Source organism: Bison bison, unplaced genomic scaffold, assembly GCF_000754665.1.
Source record: "Bison bison bison isolate TAMUID 2011002044 unplaced genomic scaffold, Bison_UMD1.0 scf7180017845622, whole genome shotgun sequence".
In the NCBI taxonomy this organism is placed as follows: Eukaryota; Metazoa; Chordata; class Mammalia; order Artiodactyla; family Bovidae; genus Bison; species Bison bison.
Window position 1 is genome coordinate 81,512 of NW_011476195.1, and position 9,865 is coordinate 91,376.

The 9,865-nt window shown below is 51.6% G+C and overlaps 1 protein-coding gene across 1 annotated transcript in view; it reads left to right on the plus strand.

Moving 5' to 3' along the window:
* THBS2 (thrombospondin 2) overlaps nucleotides 1-9,515 on the plus strand; it is a 28,533-nt gene extending 19,018 nt beyond the window's left edge. Inside the window, 7 exon segments of the mRNA XM_010836129.1 lie at nucleotides 524-642; nucleotides 1,274-1,508; nucleotides 2,855-3,082; nucleotides 3,474-3,745; nucleotides 4,499-4,596; nucleotides 5,753-5,892; nucleotides 7,479-9,515. Of these exon segments, the coding sequence (XP_010834431.1) occupies nucleotides 524-642; nucleotides 1,274-1,508; nucleotides 2,855-3,082; nucleotides 3,474-3,745; nucleotides 4,499-4,596; nucleotides 5,753-5,892; nucleotides 7,479-7,486 (1,100 nt within the window). The 3' untranslated portion in view covers nucleotides 7,487-9,515.
* Nucleotides 9,516-9,865: the final 350 nt, after the last annotated feature.

Here is a 9,865-nt window from a genome sequence, read left to right on the forward strand (position 1 = left end):
AGGACCCCCTCACCTCCTGGGATCCCCCACATGTCAGGTTAATTCATAGTTTTCATAACTTGGATGAAATTCATGGTCTACTTTCAGATTTCTGGGTATAAGGTACTGCATCTGAGCCCCATCAGTGTCTGTCCTGGTTGGTTTCCTAGTAATGTAGGAAATGGGTGAGTTCGTGGAGCCCAGGTGGCTGGCCAGTCCCCAGCAGCTCAATGTAGATTTTCTGAATGGATGTTGGGGCAAACAGTCAGCGTGAAGATGCAGATATTTACTCTGCAGTGACTCGCGTGCTGACCCTCGGTGTGCCTCACCATCCAGAGACCTCCAAGAGTTGGTTCTGCTTTAAACTAAGGGTATTTTCCTTTTAATGGGAAATCTGCCATGAATCTAATAATCTTCGCATTTTATGATTTCTTAGATTTCTTTTTTATTAAACCAAAGTTTGGCTGTATGTTGTTTAATGCAGTAAGCCAAGCAGTGCCCCTTCTCTAAACCCCGTGCACCCTGTTCTCCCTGCATCCCACAGATGTCTTCAACGAGCGAGACAACTGTCCCTATGTCTACAACACCGACCAGCGGGACACCGACGGGGACGGCGTGGGTGACCACTGTGACAACTGTCCGCTGGTGCACAACCCCGACCAGGTAAGGGGCGGGGCGACTGATCAGGGCGTCACGAGGTGCAGGGGTCGAGGGGTCATCACAGACTGCGTGGCCTGCTGGTTTTCCACGCGCTCTGCCTGGACATGACAGACAGGCTGCTCAATCGTTTTAACTGAAAACGCTGACTGAACTCGAGCCCAAGCATGACTGCATCTCACTGGCCCCCATCCAGACAGTAGGTGCCTCTGCCCCGCTGTGCGTGGGAGCAAGTCTCCCAGTCAGCTCGGTGCTTCCCTGAAGCAGGCAGTGAAATTGGCTGCTTTTCCAGGTTGGCCTCTGGAAGCCACAGTGGGAATGGAACGTGCTGATGTAGTTCATAGAGCATGCTGGAGAAAGGACATTGTCAGAAAGGACCTGATTCCATGGCAGCTAATGCTTTCCAGTCCCCCTTAAGGAGAGCGAGCCCCTGTAGGGGGTGGGTTAGATGCAGAGACGCCTGGACCCCAGTGCCCGTTCTGATGTTGGTGGGTTGCCTCAGGAGGCCGTCTCCTCTCTGCGGTCATGGCTCGCGTTGGGTGAGGTGGGCCAGGCTGCATGCGCTCTGCGACTTCAACCAGCATCTGTTTCGCTGGGCGGAGGCTCAGTGCCGCTGTCCCCGATCTCTGCCTCCCAGACCGACGTGGACAACGACCTCGTGGGAGACCAGTGTGACAACAACGAGGACATCGACGAAGACGGCCACCAGAACAACCAGGACAACTGCCCCTACATCCCCAACGCCAACCAGGCCGACCATGACCGCGACGGCCAGGGCGACGCCTGCGACTCGGACGACGACAACGATGGGATCCCCGACGACAGGGACAACTGCCGGCTGGTCGCCAACCCCGACCAGGAGGACTCAGATGGTAGGTGACCCCCGCAGGGCAGTGGGGCCGCAGGGACGTGAGGTGTTGGACGAAAAGAGCTCTTTAGCCCTAGTGGTCCCCGGGGAGAGGGTCTGGAGGGCCCGGAGCCCAGGGCGGCTCAGGGTCTCAGGTGACGCAGCAGGGGCACAGCAGAGGACCAGGTGTCCTCTGGCGTCTGCTGGAGGCTGACCCAAGTGCTGGCGGAGGGCACGCAGCTGCCCTGGACGAGACGGAGGTGGGGGCAGGGAGGATGGAGCCCACTGACCCAGAGGCACATGGAGACTCACTGGCTGAAGGGCAGCTCCAAGGACACCCGGCCGCGAGCAGCACAGAGCTCCTTTTTGACAAGAGGACCGGCGGCTTCTGTCCCCACAGCTGGGCCTGCGGGAGGGCTTGGCTGGTGCCGGGGGTGGTTGGGGTGGAGGCGAGGCCGGTGCTCAGGGATGTCTTCAGGGCTGTGGACACTCCCGCCAGCTAGAGCACAGGCCTGTCTCCCAGAGCGCAGAATGTGTGCCTCTGAGGGGAATGGAGGGACCCTGTGCCTCTGAGGGGAACTGAGGGGCCATCTGCTTCTGAGCGGAACTGAGGGGCCGTGTGCCTCTGAGCAGAACTGAGGGGCCATCTGCTTCTGAGCGGAACTGAGGGGCCGTGTGCCTCTGAGGGGAACTGAGGACCGTGTGAGGGATGTGACGGAAACTTGGTTGAACTCGGTATCTTTTCTCCCTCTAAGGCAGCAGGCGCTCCGACAGGGTGATTTAGTGAGTGGTCATCTGGATTGTCACCGTTAGCATGGACTGCATACCCATGAGATCTCAGCAGGCATCTCTCCATAAGCCAGGCTGGTCCGTGGCCCCCAGACCCACCCCTGGGAAAACTGACAAGATGCCCCCCAAAAGCGGAAGTCCATTTCTCCCCAGGGAGACCATTTTTCATCAGAGAGTTCTGCCCTCAAGGCCAAGCAGATTGCGGGCAGGGCAACTGAGGTAGTAGCAAAGGTTCTGAAGACATTCAGAGGGAAAAGTTGGAAATTCAGCTTGACTTCCCCTGGCAAGGTTCAGGTTTTGTATCCCAATTTCAAGTTCAGAATGAAAAGAAATGGCTCTCACGGGAGCTCACATATGGCAAGCTTCACTGCAGTGTTATCAGAGCGACGTTTTGAGAAGAGTCCAGGCTCCTCCTCAGGGTGTTGGGGCAAAACGTCAGCAATTGCAGGCGCTGATCCAGAAAGCACTGCCAAGCCCTTGGCCTCAGAGTTTCAGAGACTCATGTACTAAGTCTTCTCAGACCCAGAGAGGCAGACGGCGAGCCCTTACTTTGCTTTTCCCTCTGCTCTTCCTTGGCGACAGGCGACGGGCGTGGGGACGCTTGTAAAGACGACTTCGACAACGACAGTATTCCTGATATTGACGACGTGTGTCCCGAGAACAACGCCATCAGCGAGACAGACTTCCGGAACTTCCAGATGGTCCACTTGGACCCCAAGGGCACCACTCAGATTGATCCCAACTGGGTCATTCGCCATCAAGGCAAAGAGCTGGTGCAGACAGCCAACTCCGACCCTGGCATCGCTGTTGGTGAGCCTCAGCATGTGCGCCGTGGAGCACGCAAGCTTGCCTTTTCAGACTGAGGGGACGGAGCAGTGGGTCTCTCTGGTAGCTCCCACCCTCCCTTGGTTTGCCAACCATCTTCCTAAGTATTTGTGATGGAAGAGCTCGGGGAAGGGCGTCTTTGCCTCTCCAGTCTCTGAGATCTCATATTCAGCAGGCCCTTTTATTTTACGGGTTCTGTGTTTATTACCTAAGGCAGTGAAGGCCTCCCGTAACTTTAGAAAGATTAAGTTCCCTCAGTGCCCTAACCGCCCAGGAACAGGGCTGCGGTTGGATGGAAGGGAAGAGCCCTCTCTGCCGGTGTCCAGGGGTCCCCTAGAAGGCTGTTTCTGACGACAGATGTTCCCTGCGGCCTCAGGTTTCGACGAGTTCGGGTCTGTCGACTTCAGCGGCACGTTCTACGTGAACACGGACCGTGACGACGACTACGCGGGCTTTGTCTTCGGCTACCAGTCCAGCAGCCGCTTCTACGTGGTGATGTGGAAGCAGGTGACGCAGACCTACTGGGAGGACCAGCCCACCCGGGCCTACGGCTACTCGGGGGTGTCCCTCAAGGTGGTGAACTCCACCACGGGCACGGGTGAGCACCTGAGGAACGCCCTGTGGCACACGGGCAACACAGAGGGACAGGTGAGCACGGCTCCTCCCGGCGGGCGGCTGCCCCGGCCCTCGCGAGAGCAGTCCCGGCCCCTCGCGAGAGCAGTCCCGGCCCCTCGCGAGAGCAGCCCCGGCCCCTCGCGAGAGCAGCCCCGGCCCTCGCGAGAAAAACAGCCCCGGCTCTGTTTATGTTCATTTCACCTCAGCCGGTCAGGGTGAGCCACTCGGTCGCAGCCGACCCTTTGCCACCCCAGGGATTGTAGCCCACCTAGCTCCTCTGTCCATGGGATTCTCCAGGCAAGAACACTGGAGTGGGTGTCACTCCTTTCTCCAGAGGATCTTTCTGAGCCAAGGCTCGAACCCAAGTCTCCTGCATTGCAGGCAGACTCTTTACCATCTGAGCCACCAGGAAAGCTCAGGTAATTACAATACTCTCGCTTATTAAAGATGCCGTGCCTGGTGCTTTTATAAACACCACTGGAGAACCTCTTGCACGTGAAGCATAGGTCTGTGCCCTATAGAAAAGGGCTCCAAAGTCTCGGTCCTGCATTGGGAAAGCAGAGACCCAGAGCTCAGCCCGGTGGCTCCTCACACTGAACGGCACAGCCCCGGTCAGCGGGCTTTGCTTACGCTAAGGTTCACGCTATGGGATTCGTCAGAGGGAGACCTGGCCACCCGCGCGCGGGTGTTTCTCGTCACAGGGATGTTCTGTGTCCCTTTTGGTGCTCTAAAGCCACACTTAAGGCTCAGGGAGCCAGTTGTTCTTAGAGTGATGCTCTCCCTCAGGTTCGCACTCTATGGCACGACCCCAAGAATATCGGCTGGAAGGACTACACTGCCTACCGGTGGCATCTGACCCACAGGCCTAAGACAGGCTACATAAGGTAGGGGGAGGGAGGCTTGCTGCCCGCTGCATTTCTGCCCAGCACTTGTCCATTTCAGAAATGTCTTTCCACTGCACGGCGTCCCCAGATGAATCAGCTGAAGGGATTCTGCCCTGTGTGCTGCTCCCTGGATTTTCCCACTTTAAATGCTTCTCTTTCCTGTCCAGCATCTTCTGCACATCACTTTAAAAAAAAAAAAAAGAAAGTAAAAAGCCAAAACAAAACTATTGAAGAGGAGACCAAACTTGTTGTAATAAGCCAGAAGGGGGTAAGCATCTCCCTTATAGGAGGGAAAGTGCAGTTGAAGTGCTGTGTCTTTGTGGATTAGCACGTGATTCCTTTGCACAGGCTCCTGCTTATTTCTGATTTGTGAACGGCTGAGTCCAAGACTCATCTCCAACAAAACTTTGACAAAGCAGTCCAGCAGAATCTCGTCCTCTCGGCATGACAGCATTTTTAATCAGTTTTGATTAAAGCACAGTGACTTAAATTAAAGCTTTTTGCACAGTTGGACTTAGTGCACAGGCCGGTCTGATGCTCCACCAGGAGTGTGCGTGCGTGTGCTCTGTGACAACAGACAGATCTGAGAAGGGGCGGTGCAGGTTGGCTGCAGGGACTGTTCCGGGGGGAGTCCCTGCTTCTCCACTCGTGAGCCCCTCCCCTACCAGGGAGCTTCAGAGCCTCTGTGCACGTGGGGTAGAGCCTGTGCTTACGTGTCAGTCAGCACACGGTTCTTGAGGAGGCAGGTGGGCACAAGGCTTTCATGCAGTATGAAGGCCAGAAGCCTGCTGCCAGGGCGAGGGTTAGAGTTAGGGTCAGGGTCGGTGTTAGAGTCAGGGTTAGGGTTAGCGTTAAGGTCAAGTTAGGGTCAGGGTCATGGTTAGGGTTAGAGCTAAGGTCAGGGTAGGGTTGGAGTTGAGATCAGGGTTAGGCTGAGGGAAGGGCCTCCTGACTCCACTACAGTATTCCTGGCTCTTCAAGGCAAAGGCAGCTTGGAAGCTTGGGCGGGTGATTGTCAGTGAGTCACGAGGAGGAAGGTCTGGGTGTTGCTGTTGCTCTTGGCGAGCCTTGTGAGGAGAAAGCTGACCTCCTGCCCTCTGGTGAATGTGTTTCACAGTTTTGACCTTCTCTTTCCATCTCCTTGTTTTGTTTTCAGAGTCTTAGTACATGAAGGAAAACAAGTCATGGCGGACTCAGGACCCATCTATGACCAAACCTACGCTGGTGGGCGGCTGGGTCTGTTTGTCTTCTCTCAAGAGATGGTCTACTTCTCGGACCTCAAATATGAATGCAGAGGTGAGTGTGAGAACAAGGTTCCCTGGGGCCCTGTGTGTCACAGAGCACGGGGAAGGAATGCACATTTTGCTTTTCATTTTGCAAAAGCTGCACGTCAGGGAAATAAACTGGTGGCCCGCCCAGCAGATGTTTGGTTTGGTCAGCTTGACTTTGTCAGTTTGTTTGTTTTGAATTCCGTACGAATGTCTTTAGTAGGACAAACGCTTTTGTTATTCACAGGCTTTACCTACCCACTGTACTCCACCCCATAGCTTCCTGCACCATCTACACCTTCTGGGCCCCTTTGGCATGTTAGATTGCAGCCCCTGATAGAGAGGAAGGAAGGAAGAAGAAAAGGAAAGGTCGAGAGAAAGAAGTAAAGAGAGGGCAAGAAAGAAAGGAAGGAAGACACAGAGACAGAGAGAGGGAGGGAGGGACAGTGGAAGGCAGGAAGGAGGGAGGAGGTGGAGGGAGGGTCTCTCTGAGTGTCTCCCTGGGCGTATATTCAAGTCAAGTGTGATAGAGCTGGAAGGGAGCTTGGCTTCTACGTGGTCTAAACCTGTGCTTTCATGTAGATATGAATGTATCTTCTACAGTTGAGGTAAGAGTCAGAGATGCTTTTCACAAATCACACAGCAAGAGTGTTGATATGTCTTCTTGATTCTGGTGGAGTGTTCTCTTCCTTACATTAGGTTTCATTTGAGAGACTTCACATTTCCTTCCATATGTTCATCCATCCATCCATCCATCCATCCATCACCATCCACCCATACACCCATCCATCCATCCATCCATCCATATATCCCCATCTATCCATCCACCCATCTATGCTTCTATCCATCTATCCATTCATCCATCCATCCATCCATCCATATATCCCCATCTATCCATCCACCCATCTATGCTTCTATCCATCTATCCATTCATCCATCCATCCATCCATCCATATATCCCCATCTATCCATCCACCCATCTATGCTTCTATCCATCTATCCATTCATCCATCCATCCATCCATCCATATATCCCCATCTATCCATCCACCCATCTATGCTTCTATCCATCTATCCATTCATCCATCCATCTATCCATCCATCTATCCCTATCCATCCATCCACCCATCTATGCTTCTGTCCATCTATCCATTCATCCATCCATCCATCCATCCATCTATCCATCACCATCCACCCATCCACCCATTCATCCATCCATCTATCCATCATTCATCCATCCATCCATCTATCCATCCATCAACCCATCCATCACCATCCACCCATACACCCATACACCCATCCATCTATCCATCGTCCATCCATCTGTCCATCCACCCATCCACCCACCCCCATCCATCCATCCATCCCCATCCGTCCATCCACGTCTGTCCATCCTTCCATCCATCCACCCACCCCCATCCATCCATCCATCCCCATCCGTCCATCCACGTCTGTCCATCCTTCCATCCATTCATTCAGTCATTCATGCATCCATGCATATTGTGGATGTCTTTTTTAAAAAATAGAAATAATGATATTTTAGGTTATAGTTAAGCAAATCAAACAAAACAAAACTCATGGTCCAGTCTCCAAATTCTGTCCCTATGTTTTGCAGATGTCTAAGCAAGATTTGCTGTGTTTCCAGCAAAGTACTGTAGATGCTGTTACCCAGACACCTCAGTCCATCCCAGTGCTTCCAGCTACTCTCTCTAGCAGACCTCCTATCCCTGACCCTAACCTGAGTGGTTCTTCACCTGCTGTCCTCAACCCAAGCCCAAGTGCCTTCAGAGGATAAATAATAATGGAACTGAAAGATGAACGTCCAACCCACTACAGGAAAAGCAGTTTGAGAATCCACGAGACTTCATGTGGAGTGAAAATTGAGCATGATATTGCATTGTTTTTCTTTTCTTCTGTGTTTAAAAAGAATGACGTTTACATATGAAATGTAAGTACTTTTTGTATTTATGTGTATATGGAGTTGAAGGGAATATTGTGTATAAGCCATTATGATAAATTAAGCAGGAAAAATATTGCCACACTACTTTCAGTGCTTAAAGTTGGGTGTGAGAGCACCCATATATTGCTAGGTAAATTATAAAGAAGGGTCAACTCAAGTTTGAAGTAATTCCATCATCAGAAAGAGGTCAGGAGATAGCAGTCACATATGTGGGATGTCAGGTAACTAACTGGAACATCAGAAATACCCATGGGAATAAGTGAATACCCTCTCCCCGACTCTCTTGTCCCACAGTGGAAGCCCTCGGAGATGTAGTCTCCTCAAAGAAGGACCATCCTTGTGAGACAGCTCTGCTGTGGGTCTAGATGTGGGTCTGGCAAAGCCCTGCTGACCTGGTGGTTTAGCAGAGGAGGTGCCATCATTGTGGTGGCCCTTCCAGCCATGGTGGACCTTGGAGAACTCATGGCCAGTTGGCCCTTGGTTCCAAGGTCTGGTCCCCAGAATCCTTGCTGGGGCTCCTTCCCATCTCTGCTGCTGTAGAAGAGCCAGTGGAGAAGCGGTTGGCACATGCGTTTCTGCATCTAATCCCTCGTCGAGGCTTTGACACTGTGGGCAAGTTGCTTTTACCCAACTTGGTAACACATTCCATTAAGGTTCCAGTTATAAATGTTGTGTTAATATTTATTAAGTGAGTATAGAATGCAGTTCTGTTCACCAGTAACTTATTTAAATATGCCAAGTAGTGCGTACGTAGTATAATTTCTAGAAGCCAACATATAACTAGCGTATAATATAAAGATACAGTTATAGCAAGAAATCTTCTGTCAAAATACAAGGCTTTATAATGTCATATTGCCATGATCAAGCATGCTTCAGAATGTGATAGAATAAACAAATAATAATGAAGAGTTTATAATGGAACCTTAATATATACTGTTGCCAGTGACTTTAATTCCATATATATACATTTTTTTTCACTATTTTCTATCTGCTGTACGTAAGACTTTAAAGACTTTGAATGCTGAGGATAAACTGACACACCCCTTACTCACACAGCAGTATTCACAGGCTTGATTTGTTTTTCGCTTTAAGTTGCATGACGTTTCTGCAGGAAATATTAGTTAATCTCACTCCACGCACGTAGGGGCTCAGGAAGAAGACTTGTCTCGTCAGCCTGACGTGGCAGACGGCCTCTCTTGCGGTTGACAGCGAGCTAAAGCCTCTGTCACGGAGAGAGAGGACCCGCGACCTGTCTCCCTTGCTCGTGCCATCTGATAAACTTACACTTGTTGCTTCTTTGAGGCTAATTGCCTTCTTGCTGTGCTGCACTTTTTACGTTTTTCGGTGGAGCTGTCTTCCCAAGACAACGGAGTGTTGGGAGATGCCATTAAATGTCCCCGTGGTGAAGAGTGTGCAGGTCTCTGTGTCGCTGTGTTCGGTGGTACGGGATGATGATGTGAATATTTAGAATGTACCATATTTTTTTTTTGTAAATTATTTATGTTTTTTTTTTTAAACAAACTTTCGGTACAGATGGATGAAACTTCTTTTGTTTTGCCAAAGACTGTAAATATTAATTTATTTGTTTCTCATGGTCAGATTTTCACCACTGAACCCTGCATTTAGCTAGAGCCTCATTTTTATACTTCAAAGGTTCATAACAGGAAATAAATTGTAAAAAGGTTTTCTATAAATCAATCTCTCTCCCTTTTTTAAAGAGCTAGCAGGGCTCCTGCCGGGGTTCAGTGGACGGACCCCAACAGGACGAGCAGAGCTCTGTGTCAGGCCTTCTGAGGCCGAGATGCAGTCGGGGGTCTTCACAGAGCAGGAGGCTGTTGAAGGCAGGTCTCACCATGGTCGGTGGAGCCACCCGGGTCACGCAGGACATAACCCTAGGGAGTCCATCCTCTGTTGCCTCTCGCTATCCCACTGGGGACCGAGCGGTGTGGTGAGTGTCGGCCCCACTGGGACGACTCTGGGGAGAGGGGCAACCCACGGGGCCCCTCGTCATACGAACGGTGCTTCCCTGGACCAGTCTGGTT